Below are 22072 nucleotides of genomic sequence, written 5' to 3'. Positions count from 1 at the left end.
TTTAGAACTATATCTAGCGTTCTTGGTGTGAAGCATTTGAATCTGCTTGGCTACAATGGCTTTTATGATATTCTACTCCATTTCAGAGCAAATACTGTACATAAATATCAAGGCATCAAATATAATTAAAATGCATACGATTTTTTGCGATTTAACCTTTAGCTACATCACTTACCCTAATACAGAAGGTCTTTATATTCAGCTTTGAAAATAGGTCTCCTGAAAACATATTTTAAGTGTACACTCTAAAAAATGCTGGGTTGTTTCAACCCAAATGTGGGTCAAATAGGGACAAACCCAGCCGTTGGGTAAAAATGTTTACCCAAGGTTTGGGTTTTTCAAAATTGAGTTGAAATAACCCAGCATTTTTTAGAGTGTATGTAGGCCTATATTTATGCACATATATTATTCTTATCTAGTTGATTTCAGCACAGTGACATAAACAGCCATCAAAGCAGAATTTCACTGAAAAGGTTATTGACTAAGAGCGCTGATGGCAATCATGGCTGTGGACCAATCAGCAGAGGCATGACTAAGCTGGGCGAGGCTTGTTTGGACCAATCATTGAGTGTGGCCCCCTTTTCCTCCCTATCCTCAGCAGTCTCTGGGAGACTGCATGCATTTCCTCTTTATCACTGTGCCCTACAGACAATCCCTCTCATCCCCCTCTCTCCCTCTTTCTCTCTGTCTCTCTCTCTCTCACCCAGCCTACCTCTCTCCATTCCCGTATGAATCAAATTCCAGCTGTCGCCTGCCGAGGCATCCATTCTTACACTCAACTAAAAGGGGAAAGAGAAAGAGAGAGGGATGATGATGGGAATGGGTGAAAGGAGAATAAAGGAATGAAGCAAGGGCAAGAGGAAATGGGGCATATCATCTGTGTGTGTGTGTGTGCCTGTTTGCATAAGTATGTATTTGTATTCTTGTGCTGTGACTTTGTGTGCTTAATATGTAGGAGTGCTAAACACAGGGAGTGATGTGGATATTTCAGACAGCAAGCGGCATAAGAAAACGGCAGCAAAAGAAAGAAAATGAGATCGAGAGACGTGGAAATATATAAATATGAAAGAAGGACTGAAGAGGAGCTATATATGGCAGTCTGTTTGGGCTTTATAGTGTGTAATGAGACTGATGTCCCATTCATTTCATAAAGCCATGTTTAAAGTGCACTTTCACAGTAGCTTTAGTATATTGTTAGTGGTTATTTTGCCAAGAATACAGTACAAGACTACAAGATCTGACAGGAAAAGCCACATATCAAAGCCAAAGCATAAAATATCGAGATTGTAAATAGAGTGAGGGAGGAGAATGATCTCTAGTGTGAATCGAAAACATACAGCACAACCAGTTATTGTCAGGATTGTTTGGTTTCATTGTCTTTTTGTTCATGTGCCTGTGTTTCCTTTCTGTTTAGCCTAATTAATTTTCTTGTTAGTTTCTTTAGTCGCTGACTAGTTTCACCCGTGTCTCGTTTAGGCTAGTTCCCATTTTTATATTTATTTATACTCCCTGTTTTGCTCAGTTGGTTGTTGGTCATCGCCTTTGTTTTATGTGTGGAAATTGTACGATTCTCCTTGGTGTTCTTTGTGTTTATTAAAGACTTTGTACGCTTATTCTGCGTCAAGCGTGTTGGATTACAACCATAATTGTGACACTGGTTCCCAAACTCTTGATTCAAATGAGTCAGTTCATTTTGTGAAACAACAACATACAGCGCACCTAGTGTAGTGGACCTGCGTCCCAAAGTGCATGCATACTATCCATCCTAAATAGTATGTGAGATTAGAATAAGTGTGTCCCAAACATAGACCGTAAAAGAAATGGACAAAGCGTCTGTGACGTCACCCATAGACTTTCTGAATAACAGTTTTGAGGCCGTTTATGGGGGGTATGGGCTGCGCGGCCGGCGCAATCTTTGAAAATCTTGGGAAATCCTAACCCCGCCCACCTTCTGGCCAATCCATATATGGGTAAAAGGGCGGGCTTTGTGTGAGACTGAGCCGGCCGGTGGACGCGCCTCTTCAGCCAAGCAGCGGCAGCCTCAGCTATCTGTAACGTTGTGAGATCGACTGGCAGACTAGGCAGTGTTGCCAACTTAGCGCCTTACTTTTCAGACCCATTTGGCAACATTTTTTTTCAAAAAAGCTACTAGCAACCAATCTAGCGACTTTTTAGACAAACCTCAGTAACCTCCAGATGTTGCCAGTACTGTTCTGCGAACTCTCTCAATTCAGATAATTTTACATATAAAAAAAGTTAGTCATTCACTATATCATAGCTACTTGTTCTATTTTCTGACAAAAATAATATAGGTAATGAGAACAGCTTTATCGGACATTCGGCTATATTATATTATATTATTCAGTTGGCAGACGCATTTACAGTGTTTCAAACGTCAGTTATAACCATAGGTAAAGTACCTCGGACGCTAACTTATCTGAGGCGATTTAATGCTAGCTGTTGCAGTGCCACTGCCCACAAATATTGATGATAAATAGTGCTAACTACGTGAAATAGTAGTGAAATGTCACTTACCGGAAAAAATGGAGCGAAGTACTCCTACAGTGCCGGTAAGTGCAGTTTATAGCAGAGCAACCCTTTTTATGTACTATATTTCAATACAAATGTTCAGAAAGGATACAGTGGTGGTATGATGTGTTGTGTCAAATCATGGCTGAGGCGTCAAATTTCAGGAATTCCACTCGGCGCAGCCCGTTATCAGCTGTCAATCAAGCTGTCAATGAAAGTTAACCACGCCCTTATTTGTCATACATTTTATATCTAAATACGATCTAAACTAACGAGTTAGAAAAAAATTTGCCCCCCTCACAGTTGTCAGGCACTAGGAACCTATCGAAAAATACAATAAAAGTCCATGGGACCAACCTGTAAAAACATGAATTTATGCTGTGAAAACGGACATTTTACATGGGGGTCTATGGACATTTGCTCCCTTTTGGGACCTGCCCCTAGCGGATTTTCGATGAATTGCATTTTTTCGCACTTCCGGGTAGGCTTCATTTTTCAGATTAGAATGTTGCCGCTTGGTCCCAAAGCATTGTATGTTGAAAAGAGTATGCCAAAATTCGCCGGATGGTCCGTTCACACTCTGTGGGCTAATATTGCCCACAACCCATTGCGCTTTGGATGAGGATTTGGTGCAGAACTACATGAATAAAAAGTGTTAAAAACTACAGACATGGCAGATGTGCGACAATGCATCTGTTAAAGACACAATTTTATGATGTGATTTTACTTACTAAAGCTTGTCTACTCTTCTGCTACACACTCAAAAGTATGTAGTTTTTCTTAAAAAAAAAAAAAGTACTCATTCAGAGTAATTCGACTTCTTCACAATTCCCATCCCTAACAAAGTATTAACAAACACATTAGAAAGCAAGAAACTATTAATTTAAATGTGCACAGGGTTTCAGTCCTAGAGCGTGCGTGCGCTTGATTTTACATTGGAAGACCTCGTGTCACCGATACCTTTGGTTGGCTGCAGAAGCGACACTAACGGCTCACTGAGCTTTAATCAGTTCCTGCACGGCACAATGTTGCCCTCAAGGAGAGATATTATTACGGCTTTGTGCCCATATGATCTTCTGCATGGTGACTTTCAGACATTAGATGCTGCTGCTTTGTTGTCTGTGCTTTTTAAAAGTCCTTGAGTTTCCGCATTCTCGATTAGAGTCAAATTTCTGTCCCGACTCTGTTCGAATGTCAATATTAGACTGCCGGTAATGTCAATAGATAACAGTGTTATTATAACCTGTGCTTTACTGATGAGGGCCTTGTTCTCTAGACATACATTGAGTCTCTTTTAGGGACATTTGAAATGCAAACCACCAACCAGGAACTGCATGAAAATTTGCCTGAATAGAGAGGAGAGAACAGCGAAAGAACTCCAGAACAGGGTCATTCCTTTTCACTCTTTAATCCTCTCCAATCACTAGTATTCATCTTAAATTTATCTTCACATGTCAATAGTTTATTTCAAGTAAATAATCTAAAACTTTACTGACATTCTCTTCAGTTGCTGTGTAGTTGTCACGGCCTCCCTCCCTCTCCCACAGGGTTAAATGTACCTGCGGACAGCCAGCTTTTCTCTGTGTCAGCTGTGCTGCTGTCAGGCTGCTTTGAGGTAAATGTCACCTGAGGCACATGCAAAGAGACACTCCATGACACAAGCAGCACCTGACAGTCACCAAAGCACCTGCCTGCCAGAGCTACTCCGCTTATCTGTGTGTTGTCACACTTGCCAGGCACACTTCTTCTTCATTGGCTGTTCTTTAATAATTAAAGCATTGTATTAAAAAAAAAAAAAAAATCATGTGAAGTTTTTGTATAAACAACTTATTTGAATATAACAAACATATTTACCTTAAAGTTTAAAGTCACCATAAAAAGATTGTGCCTTTTTGAGAACGGCTATTGTATGTATGCAGCCTTATTTGCGTGCATCAGGGAGCTTGTGTTTTACTTTCACTTTGGGATTCGCGATCGCGCGTACTCCGTGTATAGGGAGCGGCGAGCTCGGTGCTGAGCGCGCATTCTACAAGATAAGACATTTATCAGACGTTTTAGGCTCTGTTGCACAACAAATTCTCTGCCATGGTGAACTGTGATTCCTATTGCACTGTGTGCGACTGCAACTCATGCTGGATGAGCAAAGCTGACATTTACAATAGTTTACAATGGTTTTTATTTGGATAAAAACAGCAAAACGAAAGTGGAGCCATTCAATGTGAATGTAGCGGTGGCGAGAAATCTCGTTACACCCCTATTCCCTACTATAAACAGTACGGCAAGGGAGTAGTATGTCCCAATACATAGTAATTGTAAAACAGTAGGAACATTTTCTCTTTATTTCCGAATTCTTTACAGCCTTTATCCACTGGCTAAACGCGCTGGAGCCTTCACTGGAAACCGAAAGTAACTCAACATGAATTCTTGCACCTGGGAACAATGCAAGTCAACTCCATTATAACTGAAAGTTTGCTAAGAAGTATTTCCTACTAAAGCAAGGCGCTATTTGACTGGTAAGCGTATCCATAGCAGACTGGTGGGAGTAGCCTTGGATGGCAACATGCCCAATGCATTATGGGTGCTGAAGTTTTCCTTCCTATTTGGCAACAGGGAAGACAAAAGCCTTTTTTCAGTTTTTTCCACCTTTCTACTGCATAAGAAGCCAAGTTTTATTAAAAGCCCATTTTGCCAGTGGTGAAGTACCCCTTTAATTCACCCAAGCTACAATTTCAGATGAATTCACCCAACATTCTATGAGATAATAAACCATCTGACTTCAAGGGACTGCTTAATGAAAACATGGCTGCTGTGTAATGATCTGTTTCCAGGACACTCTAATACAACCTGTTATAGTCTAGGGAGGCACTGCCTTGCTCCCCCTTGTAATGCACTGGCATGCATTGCTCCCTGCTCCCTTCTGACTTGCTTTCACTGATCCAACAATACTCCTCTGACTTCTATGGCACACTAAGATGGCAGAAGAGCAGGCCAGCCATGGGCATTGTGCCCAAGATCTGAAGCACTCGGCCATGCCAGTGCGTTCAGTGTACAGAGCTACAGTATAGTGGCTGCCTGTGTTGTCACATTTGCATGTTTTGTTCACTGTGCATTGCAAGGGTATGTGGACTACAACACTATACACTCTGTGTCTTTCCTTATCCACAACATGCTCTATGCTTTGTCACTTGGTGGGTACAGATGTGTGGTACTGTCTGTGTTTACTGTGTCATTACACCTGTAGACACTTCTGTATGTGTAAATGGGTATTATCTGTGTAGGCAGGGCTTGCTCTGATAATGTGTGAGCAAGCCCTGACTGTGTGATGCTGCAGTCCGTAGTAAATGTCTGTGTGTGATCCATTATAGTGTATGCTCAGTTTGGGTGTGGATAAGCACTTTGTGTGTCTTCTTTGCTATGTGTCATATGAGTTCTGAGCCAAACCTTGGACTCTAACTCTTTAAATAGAAAACAACTAAGAAATTCTCATGCCTGCAAAAAATGTGTCTGGCTATATATTAACTAGAACAGTTTTACTCAGTCATATGAGGCCTACGGTCTTCAGTTCATTAACCAAGACCGCCAGGCCTACTTTTTATTGTCTCTTTATTGATTTTTGTGGCAGATACTGTGTGTATTTGCTATCTGACTTGCATTTATACTGTGTCAAAGTTTAAACTAAGAAAGACACTGACCTACACTAGTTATTCGCTCTCACACATGCCTAGACAAAAGACGGCCAATACACACAGCCTCTAAACACTGTACTACAGATCCCCAATTCCCACCAAAACAGAGATGTTTTAAATATGAGCTAAAGAGCATCACAGTCAGCGCTGGAGCTTGTATTTATTGGATAAACCTATATGAAAGAGTAAATCAATCGTAAATAATCTAAGAGACGAGAGACGAGGAGTTAATGTATCAAGTACACTTTCCTAGAATGTCCTATCTCTCAAGTAATGCTGGGAAATTCAATTAATTGGGCTGAATTGCTTCATTGGACGTTTCAATAAAACAGAAAAATAATTGACAGACTTGCTAACATTACTTGAGAGTGAGGACACATAGGAAAATTATGGCTTTACTATACAGATCTCGCTTCTCAAACTATGGGCCAGCTTTACTAAAAAGGGCAAATTAGCATGAGAGTGCAATTCCATAAAAGCACTGATGGGAGTGGAAAGTTCTGCTTGAGATCTACCGACTCGCAAATTAAAGAACACAGACGCAGTCGGATAATTTCCATAATGACCAGCGAAAACTACCAAAAGCAGAGTAAATCAGCGTCTGGTTTAAGACATGCTTTTTTTTCTTCTACAAATGCATATGCAATAAGGTCGCTAAAAGAGTGTTTGCACTGGAGCAAGCTGTGAGTAAATCTGTCCCTTAGGCCTCTAAAAATGGTATTGGTGTATAACGTTTAACACATAAAGGGCTGGAAAAATTACTCATGGTCACTAACCAGAGTGCAAACAATGCAAAAAGTCCATGGCCGCACTTTTACCACCATCCCATCTGACTCATTCCAATCGGTGGGAAAGGAATGTATCCTATTACTTATTAATGGAACTCCTAAAATTGTGGGTGACATTTGTGTGTCGCATGAATGCAGGGTGTTGTCGTAAAGGCAGGAGAGTGGCGTTGTGAAACTGTCAAGCCTCTTTTGTAAAAGTTTTTTGTAGCCTGAAAAGCTAAGATTCTGAATACTGAGTCTGTGTGAGAGAGGTAGCAAAAACAGTAAAAAGTGAAAGGTTTGTTTGAGCTGCGCCCTCTACTGTATATGCGTTAATATACATTTCCTTAAGTCTGAAGATTATTTATTTCCATTTTTGGTGAGAAAGGGCATTTACATTTGCCAAAACTTTTTTTTGTAATTAAAAAAACAAGCAAGCAAGCAAGCCCAGCACAGGCGGGAAAAAGTAACACAAAAGTAATGTAACACATTAAGTAACTAAGTAATGCAATAAGTTACTTTTTTAAAATATAACGCCAGATTGTAATAATGCATTACTTTTAAAAGTAACTTTCCCCAACGCTGCTTTTAACAAACTAAAATACCAATATAACACATTTTAGTCACAGTTAGATACAGTAAGTAGTGTGTGATGTAAATGTCATGTGCATGTGCATTTAGGCTATACATTTAAGAGACTTAAAATTTTATATTTTTTATGTGGGTTCTCTAGGAATTGAACCCATGACCTTGTGCAATTCTCTACAAATTGAGCAACAGGAAAATTAGAACTACAGCCATTCATCTGTCATTTGTGACAAAAGAGTCGCTCAACCCTGTACCCCGCTGACCCCGGTGCTTATAACCCACCACTGACCCTGTGTGAGTTCAGACCCTAGGGCTTTTCCAGGACATACAAACATATAGCTACACATGTATTCATACACATCCCTTAGTCTTTTCCTCTGTCCCCTGTATCAATATGAACTCTAGTGCATGGTTCAGATGCTCATTTTCTCATATCCACCCTCCCCTTCTCTAGCCAGGCGAGTGACTCTTGTCATTGTCGAGTCGTCTCTGTCTTGGGCGTGCGATAAAGGGGTCATTGTTGCTATGTTGCTCTGTTCTTCTCAGCCATTCTCGGACACATCTCCCTGATTCATTTTCTCTACAACTGCTTGTAAAACACTATTTGACAAGTCTTTGTTTACACCTTTACAAGCTATTCACCTGCTTAGGTGGTATGGACATCACATGGCCAATAACTGAACTGTAGCCAGAGTAGAAAAAGGGTCGGGCCTCACTGAGGTGGATATTTCAAAACAGATAATCAGAAGCCCAAAACAACCACAAACCTAGTAGTCTGTATACATTTTAGGTGTGCATATGTACATAAGACTGTTGTTAAGGGATGCGTTAAGGTCATAAAAATACAGGACTGCACTTTTACGTCCACGGTTGAGTATGTAAATGTGTCCTGTCATTGAAGATGCATGGTAGTCAAGTCAAGTCACCTTTATTTATATATGATTTACAACAAAGTTTGTTTCTAGAAGAAAATTGCGTCATCGTCGACCTTAAGTAAGGCAGATCAATAATCATGTTGGATATTAAATGTCCCCAACTAAGCAAGCCAAAAGCCAAGGCAACCTTTAACCTTTAACCTCAGTAACCTTTAATGATGACAAATAAGATTTGCCATAATTTGAGAATCCATATGCATAAAATCCAGGAACTGGCATAGCTTTTTAAAGTGACACTAGGTGGAATGACCAGCTACTGGCTGATGCTGATAATCTCAAAATTGTCAAATATAATCTTAATAACATGTCTGACTAATATATCGGTCTACCACAGCCTTTAACATAATATTGGAGTTGAGTGTAGTGATATTAATTGGCTTCATTAAGATTGGAAAAATGTGTGCCACGACTATTTGATTGCACTAGACACAGTGGCCATTAGCCATTCCTGTGTTCCAGGAGTGAGGTGCTTGAGGATTGTGTCAAGGGAAGGTGATCGGGGGTTTAGCGTTACTCTCAGCTGAGTCACCCTTACAATTGATCCCCATTTCTCTTTTCTTTTCCCAGAGTGTGGACCATTCTGTATTAAGGTAACTTAAGTCCAGAGTGAGCTCAGTTAACGACATGAACTGACGAATGACTCCAGCCTATCAACTCACACACACAGAGTGACATCACTTTAAAGGAGGTCACAGTAATCAGATTATCCTAGTTATTCAGATGTACTGACACCCAGCGAACCAAGTATGTTCAAATTAGCCCTCCAGGCAACATGAGGGAGAGACAGCTATTACAATAGTTTTGGTATGCAAATGTAATTGTCTTCTGTCCTGACTCCTCGTATCATTGTTCTAATATGATGTATTTACAAAGACAGTTGAATTACACACCAATTATGAGGGGTACTAAATCAGAGATCAATTTTGGGACAAACACCAACACTATTAAAGGAATGCAATTATTGGTGCGCTAAAGGGGACACTATACCATACACACAATCCCGCTGTATTGTGTTGTTGAGCGGGGACTGTACTGTGGGGGAAGGGGGATGTCTAGGGTGCAATTGAGGGGAGCTGGGAAGAGGCTGGAGGGCTTGGAATCCGCCTCTGTTGCCACGGCAGCTGTGCCAATCTCCAAGTACGCCTACAATTTGAAGAGGATACCTGAGCTCAGAGCCCCTGGATAATGAGAAGCAGTGAAACTCTAAACTCTGACAGCTAATGCTTTCACCCCTCCTGTGTCTACAGGGGCACAGTAAACAAGCATCCCATTGCCGAGAGAGGGAGCAGCACTGGGATGACTGTTTTCATGGATTTGACAGGGATTAGCAGACTTTGCTAAATCTTCTCTTGAGGGTTTGTCAAGCTCTGCTACTGCAAAAACTGCAAAAATCTAACATTTAGTATATCTAGTGTGCAGCGTTCATTTTCCACAATGCATCCATAATCATCCATTCAGCTACTCTCTTCATTCTGCCCACAACAACTCCAACTACGCTTAGCTGCAAATAGCACAAAGGACCAAAAATAGCCCAGTATTTTCCAGAGCAGCTCATCTTAAGAAGAGAAAGCAATGCAACGACAAGAATGAAACAAAAATGTTTCCAAGTCCACACACAACATCTATTCCTATTGTTCACTCCACCAATGCCAAACCCTTGATTTTCGTGCAATTTCCATTACAGATTTATTGCGTATGAATATGTTGGTGTTGAGTGCGTCAGAACACACTCAGAATTTTTTTAGCAAAATTTGTACCTTTAGGGGTACAACTGCTTGTCACTCAAAGGGACACCTTTGTACGGTTCACAGTAGTAACGTAGGGGTACATGCTAAGGTAATAATGTGGACCTTTTAGGGGTAGATAAGGAGCAAAGTTGGCCCCTTTAGGAGTACTGACCCAATGACAAGGTACAATTTAGCACAATTATTTTAACAGTGAACAATAAAGAAATGTGACTCACTGTTACTGGATTTGAGGTCTCGATGGATGATTGGCACAAAAGTCTGGTTGTGCAAGTAGTCCATTCCAGTCGCAATCTGCACTGCCCAATTCACCAGTACCCGAGGAGGCACCTTTTTCCCAGCAAGGGCCCGGTTAAGCGCTCCACCACGGGCATATTCCATAACCAGGCAAAGATTTGGCTCTTGCAGGCAAACACCTCGGAGAGCGATGATGTTGCGGTGTCGGAGCATCCAGAAGAGTCTGGCCTCCTGCCTCACGTTCTCTGCCGTGGCACTGATGTCCTCATCTGGGTCCTGACGAGCCGCTTTAACAGCCACTTCTTCATCTTGCCACATACCTCTATACACCTTTCCAAATCCGCCGGCGCCGATCACTTCCTCCAAGCACAGCTCTGAGAAATCAATATCCAGTGGCGACTCCCCACCGACCAGACCTCCGGGAGGCAATGCTGGATAGCTGGCGTCCCGTCGGGTCACATAATTACTAGGGAATATGCCCACCTTGTCTTGGATCTTTCCAGTCCACCAGCCCTCATCTCCAGACACTTTGGAGTCCTTGGAGAGCACCTCCAATAGGTCACCGCGTCGCAAGGTCAGCTCCTCGTCCGCTGTGGCCTCATAATCAAAGACAGCTGTCCAGTAAGTGTTAATGCCTTCATGATGATGGGGAAGATGGGAATCTGGGGATCCCACTGAGGAAAGACGAGTAGAGGAGTTCTGGCTGCTGCTGCTGTTGTGTGTCAGGCAAGGTGTTGAGTTTGTATTTTCTGGGAGGACAGGAGGAACTGGGGGTCCACAGGAACCTCCAATGTTGGTGCAAGGTAGTGGGGCAGCACTGTCACCACCTCCAGCTCCTACTCCACTCAGTCTTGTATATGGGTCCATCACTGAGTGCACAGGTCAGCGATGAGGTCTCAAAAGCTGGAGGAGGCCCTCTGTCAACTTGCGTACAATATCCATGCAGAGCCCATCTACTGAGAGCAGGCCTGGTTGATTAGGGAAGAAATCAATGAGTAAAGCTTCTGCTGGGCTGCCCCTTCACTGTCCTCACCGGTTGCTTGGATTGTCCACAGCACACTTTGCGTGCGTGTTAACATTTATAGAGCCATTGTAGTCAGTCAATGTATGCTTACAGCTCTAATATGAGTAGGACAAGGATTCTGAATAAGAGTTTTGCATTACAATTAAAAAAAAATCAAGAGAAACATGAGACCCAAAATCCATGAGATTAGATGAGAATGTCCAGTCCATCAAGACGTAAGAATGTTTTTTTTCTGGTTGCTTGAGCAGCATTGGGCTTTTCCATTAGAAGAATCACTGAAGGCCTTGCTTTATTTCTCCTTGTAACAGCAGAATCCTTAACTGGAAGAATATTAGCTACTACAGGATAAAACAGGAACTAGATGGGTCTTCTGATAATTTGACCTACATCACATATCAGGATAGTACGGGTTAAATCTCTGGAATGTTGTCATAACCTCTAATCTATGTAAATCCGATCCATGTAAAACTCTCATAATTGTAAATGTACATCGATGTTGCTCTTTGCAATGGACGTTAATGAATATTCATAGCCTTAAACACATGCATGCACAAACTTAAGGCATCTTCAGACATTCAGCTCTGATAGGCTCACAGGGATGCGCTAGCTCGCGATCTCAAAACATCCACAATTATTTGCACATTCGTAATATTCACTTCACGTTTCGTGTAAATCCGGTACATTGCGAACTCTATAAGACAGTTCAAGTCTCTAAATTGCCGTCAAGGAAAGCGCGCGTCCATTTTAAGATGAGAATCACAACAGAGATATGGCAGAGCAGTGGTTGTCATTAGATTTATTCGATATACATAATATATTCTACCCATTTAGTATTTAGCATATTTGGAAAGGTGTATTAATATTTAATCAATAAACGTTACTATAGCTACACGTCTACTGTTTGCAATTTAATTCAAGTCATAAACAAAAGCGACTGGCAGTTTCTATGAAGCGCAAGTTCTTATTTCAAGTACTCATTTTCCATGATTGTCATTTTAACAGTAGACATTGTCATTGAGCAGTTGATCAATAAAGCTGGAGTCAGTTGCGTAGGGTATATAAATAGAAATTTATGATAAGCTTAGCGGAACTTCGGCTAGATATTGGATTATTATGATATAGCGATATTGAGATCATTCTAAGAAGAATGAGAGTGATGCGAATGGCTTGCATAAAGGTTACTTTTATCCAGGTCGTAGCGATTAGGCGACGAAATTTTCAATAATGTGTTTATGTTGCCCAAATAAAAGCCAGCACAAAATGCGTCCACCATATTTATAATAATAATGATGATAATAATAATAATAATAATAATAATAATAATAATAATAATAATAATAATAGGCTAATAATAATAGCCACCTAGTTCATTTCTATATTCTGCAACGACATTTCTTGTAATCCAGAGATCAGTGGGAAAGTAGGCTATCCATACGTCCTTCCAGCCCAACAACCGGTTTTCTGAATTCAGATTTTTATTGCTTGGATCGTTCACTGTACATCACAACATCCACACAGCTCGTCGCATGGGCGTATCATAATGCTGAAATATTCCCTTATCTTGTACACATCATCGAATTCCACTGAAGGATGCTCTTGTAATATTTCTCCCGGCTGGGTCAGATAGTCGTCCTGTCGTCCATCTCAATCGAATCGTTTCTACCACCGTTTCTTTTATCTGTGAGAAAGACGATCTATTCCATGGACCGAGCTGTCAGCTCCTGAGGCTGACTTTGTATCCAAATACACCGGCTGGACTGGGGGTGGAGGACAGTAGGGCATTCTGGGAAATTGAGTTTATAGTGTATGCAAAGTGGATGTGACCTATTAGGACCAGATATAATATAATATAATATAATATAATATAATATAATATAATATAATATAATATAATATAATATAATATAATATAATTAATTTACAATTAAATTGTCAATTTTATAATTATAGGCTATATGATATTAATATAAAATATATATTTTTATAGACTTTTATAGATAATATAAGTGTGTGTGTGTTTGTGTGTGTGTGTGTGTGTGTGTGTGTGTGTGTGTGTGTGTGTGTGTCTGTCTGTCTGTCTGTGTGTGTGTGTGTGTGTGTGTGTGTGTGTGTGTGTGTGTGTGTGTGTGTGTGTGTGTGTGTGTGTGTGTGTGTGTGTGTGTGTGTGTGTGTGTGTGTGTGTGTGTGTGTGTGTGTGTGTCTGTGTGTGTGTGTGTCTCTGTGTGTGTGTGTCTCTGTGTGTGTGTGTATGTGTTTGGTTCCCATGAGGAAAACAGCTTATAAATCATACTAAGTGATGTTTTTTGAAAATGCAAAAATGCAGAAAGTTTTCTGTGATGGGTATAGGTTTTAGGGCAGGGGTAGGCAAGTTCGGTCCTAGAGAGCTGCTGTCCTGCAGAATTTAGTTCCAACCCTAATCAAACACACCTGAACAAGCTAATCAATGTCTTCAGGATGAGTTTTTTTTTTCAGTGTTGGAGCCAAACTCTGCAGGACAGCGGCTCTCTAGGACCGAACTTACCTTTAGGGGTAGGGGTAGGGCGATAGAATATATAGTTTGTACAGTATAAAAGCAATAGCCTATATCAATGGAAAGTCCCCTTAAAACATTAAAACATAACAGACATGGCTTAGATTAAGCCAGGATTAGGCCTTAGTTCAATTAGGGCATTTTAAGTAGTTTTTTTTAAATAATTATTTTCTAAATGTGCCTTAGAAAAATCATTACTGGTGTGCATCTTGAGACATGCAGTTTAGTCTGGGACTATAAGCCTTGTCTGTGAAAACGGGGGTTTATTAGCCTGCAACATATTTTTCATTAGGCATATCACTTTATAATCTTTATTGTCTTATTTCAGGTGGAAATGCAGTTCAGTTGAATGGCTGACCTGCACAACATGTTTTACTCCATTATGTCATACTGCCCCCTGGTGAGATTCTGGATCACATTAATGGCAGTTTTTCTTTCTGGCTTCCAGTAGTTGTGCCATAAGGTCCTGCTGTTCTCTAGTACACTTTCAGTTTGCCATACTAACTTGGTTGATGTTCGTTGCGTTGTCAGAATAGAGAACAGAAGATGTGGTGCAGAAGGTCTGTGGTATATCACTTACCAGCTCTCTCCTCATCATGCTTTGGTCTACAACAGGTTACATCATAGAGGAAAAAGGTGTTGGGATTAATGGCAGAAGATGAATAGGACAAATGTCATAATTTCAGAGGATTGAAAACATGATTCTCAATAGCCTGCATGAAGCCAGACAGTGATTTTAATAAAGCAAAAGCAGATATCAACCATTGCATCAATGTATTTTATACATTGGCACTTTTCCTATTTGCATTGTAACATATCTGATTAATTCTAAGAACTTCATCAGCCCGCATGAAGACAATATTTTTAATTTTTGTAATCAATCTAAAGACATTTAAAACCTGTTTTATGTAGAAGAATGATGGCATTACACATGTGTTTTTATGGACATGCAAATTCACTGAGTCGCTTTAAATGTTTTTGCTTATGGGGATTTAAACATCAGTTTGGTGCATTTAAATACAGCATGGCAAATTTAAACACAACTCTCATTTGAAATTATTTTCAATCATTCAGTAGCCTATTTTGGGTCAAACTCCACAAATGCAGTGTCTCTTTTTCAAAGCATTAGGGCACCTTTTGTTGTCATAACTACAATGGTTCACTATTATTAAACATAAAATGAACCTATAGCACACAAAAGCTGTTTATAAAGCTGGCTGCATTTAATATCTTGGTTTAAAAAGATTCTGCAAGAGAGTGAACATTGATAATATTGAAGGAATTATTAACAGAAGACGGTGTTGAGTGACCACAAGGGTGTGCTATAGGCTACACTACACGAAAAATGTACCTCATCTGCTTGCTAAGTTTAACGTATACTGTATATAGACGTGGTATCTAAATTTGTGTTATACTATGGAGCCCTCCAAAAAAGGATTGTCCGTAAAACCGAAAATCTGCTTCTGTTGCACGTATCACATGTGCGCTGTTTGCAAAAATGCTTTGAAAAACCAGAAAAGATATGACACTGCAGTGCAGTCTGACGTCAGGATGCAGTCATTCATCATCATTGTGCTGCTGTAGGCTATAGTACAACACAATCAAAGTGTCATCCAAATTACGTTGCATTTATATGTTGGGAAACCATTCAGTCAATTTGTGCTGTAGTATTAACTGTTTTAATGCAAGTGGCTTCTAAACATGTTAACCATGTGACAGATGGGCTAATAAACATGATACGAAAATGGAAAGGAAAATGTACATTATTGATTTTTTTTAAAGGGAAATAGTATATTTATAATGCAAAGAGGAGGAGCTTAAAACCCAATTTCACTCATTTCCAGACAGTCCTTATTTTATTTGAAAAAAAATTAAAACAAAAAAAATAAAAAAATAAGAAAGCCAGAAAGAATGTGTCGTGGTTATGAATGTGATATGTTATTTTATTTGTATTTAGACAGTGTATTCATGTTGTGTTTATTGTTTGTACTGTTGTGAATTAAAATAGGCATATATGCTATTTTACAGATCGCTGTTCACGTTACATTGCGGAATTCGCTCTCTTTCATATGTTACTACAGACAGACACTTGTGAATGCAGCCCCGCGCGTGCGCAGTGTCATATGTGTGTGCGCGAGTAGCAGCCGGGCGTCGTGGTTTCGGTTGGCTGGGAGGAAGAGGAATAACGAATGTGGGAGCCAAGAAGAATTCCTCGTTGGCGAACGGCGCTGGAGCGACAATATCCACAGTATTTCTGAAACGGTTTACGGACTACACATGTCTCCTAGGGGAAATTTAGGGAAGTTTTTCCCTCACGCGTCCCCGGATCGGATAAGGTAAGAGACGTTTACCAGGGATAATTAGTTTTAACGTTCAGGTTTAAATCAACAATGCGAAGTGGCGAGTAAAACTCGGGAGCCGTTGGACAGCTTTCAGATTTTGTCATGTTTCTTTATTATGTACACGAGCATATAATGGGCAGTGGTGGATTTTATGAAGCAAGCACTGGTCATTATGCAGGATTTGGGATCACTGTGCTGTATTTTCATTAAGTGAAAAAACGTTAGCGAATATAAACGCTTTAGTCCTTCCTGATCAGTCAGCGCGCATGCGTCTGCACTATGTAGTTTTCACTCACCTGGACTAAGGCCATGCAACAATAGTGAGACTACACTTTTCATACAATGGTGCCCTTGTTCTTAAAGAAAGTTAATGTGTCTTTAAGCTTCTTAAAATGAATGTTGGTTGTTGGTGAGGGCAGATTGTTGCTTACTCGTAAAGTTTCAGGACATGTTTGAAGAACCCAACTGAAAGGCCAGTCCATCTCAGTGTACAAATGTTGCTTTGCAGTTTGTTAATGAATAAAAAAGCGGTTTATTGTGAGTTTTAAGTTTGGTATTTAGCACTTGTAATAGATTTGTGTATTATTTGGGTAGATGTATTTTGGTTATGGCAGAAAACCGTTTGAAATGTTTTTTCATAATCCTAATAACAACAGGTGGTTTATGTGTCACTATTGGATAAAAAAAATAGTTTAGCTAGAATTGATTTTCTATCATCATTTACTCTCTAATTCTAGTTACAAGCCTGTATGACTGACTAAGTTTTATGGAATACAAAAGTTGTAGTCACAGCTTAAGTCACTTTCACCATATGTTTTGGAAACTGTTGACAAAATCTAGCTAACATGTGATTTATGTTTTCTATCATATTTGATACATCATGTTTTTTATGTTTCATATAATATGATAAAGTGAGAATCTGGAGCTCACACTCTGAGGACAAACACTTCAATATTATTGAAAATATGCAATTCGGTGAAGTTATTATTTATATGGCAAAAAAGTAGATGAAATTTTGATAGCTTGTAATGTAGACGAATGAGATTTTTATAACTATAAGAATATCACTCAATATCCTCAAACAATATGTCTTCGTAAGATAATATTTAAATGTTTAGGTTTATGATCGAAGCTTATTTGTTGTGTTGATTGTGGAGGGCATGGCATATTAAGGAATGCAATACAATGATGATTGAGAGATCTACAAGTAAATGTTCCTCAAAAGCCTGTTGTATCATATTTGATACTTTTTAAAATTATATATTTTTTAAACTTGATGTAGTTAAAAGTATAAAAATAATTAGTATAAAAGTTATTATTAGGTTTACTTTATAAAACTCAGTAACGATTTCAAAGCAAAAAGACATGTGCACCACGACCTGAAGGTGGACAATTTTAAAACTATACTAAAAGGCTTTTTACTTGCAAAAAAGTATGAACTATCAACAAGAGGACAAAAGGTTGTAGTAGATTGAGTACAGTGGGATTTTCTGCAAAGTTTTGATTATTTTGATAATTTAGAAAGTAACCTTAGAATTGAATGTTTCAAATATGAAACAAGTAGGCTAGGCTTTATAGCAGGGATGGGCACAGTTGGTCCTGGAGTGCCGCTGTCCTGCAGAGTTTAGCTCCAACCTTAATCAAACACACCTGAACAAGCTAATCAATGTCTTCAGGATTACTAAGGCACAGGCAGGTGAGTTTTTTTTTTAATCAGGGTTGGAGCTAAACTCTTTAGGACATCGGCACTCCAGAACCGACGTTGCCTTTCCCTGGTTTATAGGGTAAATTGTATGCAAAAAAAGTCAGTCAGTCTCTAGTGTCGGCCTCAGGTGTCACGCCCACAGGCCGTTGGCTGAACGTCCGCTGCATATTGCACACAAAATGCCAAACCCCCTTATGGAAAAAAGAAAGCCTGTGACAATGAGCGCTTATCTGGATTAACTAAATGCTAGATTTTTAAAAGAATGTGAAGTTCACATCACCATTGCTGCAGTAAACTTGTACAACGTTCCTAAATTAAGTACACGCCTTTTGGCTTTTTTATGGGGACATCATCTTTACATTTTCCGCCCCTAAACATGATTCTGTAATTGGTTGCTTTCGGTCTGAAGTCCTTCTTGCATGGTTCTTACCTTGGCCAATGAAAGCTGTGTTGGAGTCCAGACCTTCTTCTGTCAGTCTCGATATGTTGAGAGTAAAATAATGGCAGAATTTTACATTTTTGGTTGAACTAACCCTTTAAGTGCTTTATGAATATTATTGACTCCACTGCAGGTCAATCATTGACGTGTTGCAGTAGAACTAAAAATCAGGATATGTTTCAGGGGAAGTCAGATGGCAGTATTCACCATTGCACACGCCATACCACCACATATGAAATTAGAGAACCACACTGTCGTGCCTGGAATTTTGAGGGTTTTTTTTAGTCCTTCATCTCTGAGGCTAATTCAATCACATGAATGTATCTGATAACAGTCATATTGGCTAAATTCAGTTCTCATGGTATGTGAAGCAAAGAACAGTGAGGGGCTTCTTTATGGACGAACGTGGACATCAGTCACTGCTGCCGTTCACACAAAAATAGACTCAAGCTTGGAGCAGATTCTTCTTTCAGGTAATAACTTAAGACAAAATGTATTTTTGTGAAGAGCTGAATGCCGTTGTAAATCTTAAGTAAGTGCATCCAGGTGTTAGGCTAAACTCCAGTTTTCAGTAACGTGCCCTGTAAAGTAGCAATATATCTGTGTGCGGAGGAATAGCTGAAGTTCTTGGGAATTCAAAAGTTCTTTTTCCATAACTAACCAGAAAAGCTTCTTAAACTCACATACACTGCCTTTTGCAGTCTGCTGGTTAAAGTTATTGATAGGTTGATGGTTTTGAGTAGACAAACCCAGCTGAAAGTATAGGCCTGGATTTTCTGAACGATTTGCATATTGTCATTTGAATCCTTGTAAGGTTTTTTTAAGGTGGTGGCGGCATTGTCTTCTGCAAATATGGCTGATTGGTTGCAAGGGTTCTCTTTGTTTACTCTTACATTTGTGTGTCATTGTTATCAGATTGAGAGAAACATGAACAACCCATGGGCTATGAAACATGTATTTTTATTTAAGCTCTAAAGCCCAAAGTATACAAAGTTTTTTTTACCTGTACGCTAGTGTATGCGCACAGTCGAACACGTAGCCTTTCAAAGTATACTCCATTTGATAGTATGCCTCAGGCGGTCGACACATGCGCTCTAGAAAATGTCATCTTTGTCCGGTGTCTCTGCTATTTTTCTACAGAAGTTATGACAGATAGAAATGTCTTTTTTTTAAACTAAAGTTGCTGGTATCTCATAACCCCCTCACACAAGCGCTTGTCAATGTGGGCATTGATACGTCACAGCGTGACCTCTTGGCTAAATTAAAATAAATGTATTTTTTTTTTTACATTTTGAATGTATATCTTTTGTCATATGTTGAATTCATGTATATAAAAAAGACACTGTGGAGTGCGACATCATATCACAACCGTTGCAGTGTCCGTAAAAATTGTGTGTGCTCAAAGTCTAGTGTGACTACAATTTAACGCGTTAAAACCGAAGTATCCTTAAGCCTTAAAGTGATAGTTCATTTCATCCAAAAATGAAAATTCTGTCATTAATTACTCCCCCTTTAAGGATACAAAATTCTGAATTTATTTATGAGCAACAGTCAGGACAAATAGTTTAAACCATAAGTAAATGAATTTCATGTAGGCCAAGAAGTTTAAAATATCTTTATCATCACAGTGAACACAGTACACACCTTAATGGACAACAGTGTAGTTATAAAGGCAAAAATGTTTTCTAATTCAGTTACTAAATGAACAGTACTTTTGTGAGTAATTTGACTGCACTAAATGACAATTTAATAACTGCATATAATGTCATGACAATTTAATAACTGCATATAATGCCATCACAGACTTTAGTATTCTCTCAGGGTTATATTCTCAGGTAGATTATTAGCGTGACATCACTACCTGCTTTTATGAAGTCCATTAACTAGGCCAGAAATATCCCTAAAGCTGCTGAAGTTTCTTAGTCTCTCTCTCTCTCTCTCTCTCTCTCTCTCTCTCTCTCTCTCTCTCTCTCTCTCTCTCTCTCTCTCTCTCTCTCTCTCTCTCTCTCTCTCTCTCTCTCTCTCTCTCTCTCTCTCTCTCTCTCCCTCGCTCGTTCACTCATTCACTGTGCTCTCTGCTCTCTCCTTCTGCCTGTTTGGCCAGAGTAAATATAGCATGTTTGGTTTTTTGCTGGAGGATAAACACAGATGTCGAATCGGACTGTTTGCCACTGCAGACTCACCCCAACGGTTTCTCTTAGAGATATAGGAAATGACAGAAAAAGGAACAATCATAACACTCAGAAAAGGCTTAATGTAGCCATTAGGTCTGATTGTGTCCTTATTTGACCAGTCCAATTTGCCAAGTAACAAATTAATAGAGTTACTTTTAAGTGTATAATTACTGTAATATAATGCGAGGTAGTTAAATATTGCATTAGTAATCGCACATTAACTAGAGGGCTATTTGCATCGTTAGGAGAAAACTGGTCTTTCCGCTTGTTTTGCCTACTTATTGAACACGAAAACTGACAGCATTGTAATGTGATATGGTACAGGGAAGAATAGGTTTTATTTGTGTGATTGCACAGCTACTCAACCGAAAGGCAACAAGGGGTTTTGTCAACTTGGTGTCATGGCTTATTGTCATGTTTTTTCTTGAGAACATGTTAATGGAGAGAGAATCACTTCCACAAAGTGTCAGCCGAAGTCAGCTGGCTTCCATGCTGTTTTACACCTGTTTCACTCCTGACTCTCCACCTGTTCAGCTCCAAAACCAGAGAGACCTGATTGACGAGAGCGAGTTTTAGCGCAGAGGAAAACATGTCCTTGATATGGCTTCTCACTCGCATGCATAATAGAATAGCAGATACCTGAAACCTAAAACTGTCATGCATATGTGAAATTTAGGATAAAGTTTAAATATTGAGATGTATACACATTGAAGGAATTTTGTCAGGGCTTTTGCATTAAAAGCATGATATTTTCCATTGCTATACTATCTTTATAACAATTAGGGATGATAGAAAATCTGTGGCTGATAATCAATATGATGACCTAGGTCTATATTATAAATGTGCACTACTGTTCAAAAGTTTGGGGTTGGTGTAAGTCTCTTATGCTCACCAAGGCTGCATTTATTTAAGCAAAAATACATGAATACAGTTATATTGTAAAATATTATTACCGTTTCAACTGTTTTCTATTCGAAAATATTTAAAAATGTAATTTATTCCTGTGAAATTCAGCATCATTACTCTTCAGTGTCACATGATCCTTCGGAAATCATCATAATATTCTGATTTGCTGCTCAAGAAACATTTCTTATTAATATCAGTGTATAAAAGAAATATTTTGTGACATTATACATGTCTTAACTGACACTTGATCAATTTAACACATCCTTGCTCAAAAGTACTAAACTTTGTAATGTAATTTTAATTTTATTACTTATTTATTATTTGCCATTATATTTATCTAGCATCATTTAGGGATAGTGATAGATTATGGTTTCCCTTTAAGAGCATATTTTTCCATGAGTAACTGTGTGCCTCTAAGTATAGAATTACATTTTTTTTTCAAACAAAGTAGCATAGATGAAAATA

At 39.2% G+C, this 22072-nt stretch overlaps 2 protein-coding genes across 4 annotated transcripts in view; one reads left to right on the top strand and one right to left on the bottom strand.

Annotated features, from left to right (window-relative positions):
* map3k10 (mitogen-activated protein kinase kinase kinase 10) overlaps positions 1-13273 on the bottom strand; it is a 37101-nt gene extending 23828 nt beyond the window's left edge. Inside the window, exon 1 of the mRNA XM_077194523.1 lies at positions 10469-13273. Within this exon, the coding sequence (XP_077050638.1) occupies positions 10469-11354 (886 nt within the window). The 5' untranslated portion in view covers positions 11355-13273. The remainder of the gene's footprint in view (positions 1-10468) is intronic.
* Positions 13274-16191: 2918 nt separating this feature from the next.
* sipa1l3 (signal-induced proliferation-associated 1 like 3) overlaps positions 16192-22072 on the top strand; it is a 91304-nt gene continuing 85423 nt past the window's right edge. The window contains exon 1 of one of the 3 annotated variants that reach the window (XM_077194516.1): positions 16192-16377. The gene's annotated coding sequence lies outside the window, so the exon portion shown is untranslated. The remainder of the gene's footprint in view (positions 16378-22072) is intronic. The other 2 variants (XM_077194518.1, XM_077194517.1) reach the window with 2 other exon arrangements.

The sequence above is a fragment of the Siphateles boraxobius genome, unplaced genomic scaffold (assembly GCF_051911475.1).
Source record: "Siphateles boraxobius isolate OS27281-9 unplaced genomic scaffold, OSU_SipBor_1 32, whole genome shotgun sequence".
In the NCBI taxonomy this organism is placed as follows: domain Eukaryota; kingdom Metazoa; phylum Chordata; class Actinopteri; order Cypriniformes; family Leuciscidae; genus Siphateles; species Siphateles boraxobius.
Note: the sequence above shows the minus strand (reverse complement) of the source record. Positions and strands in the feature narration are given on the sequence as shown.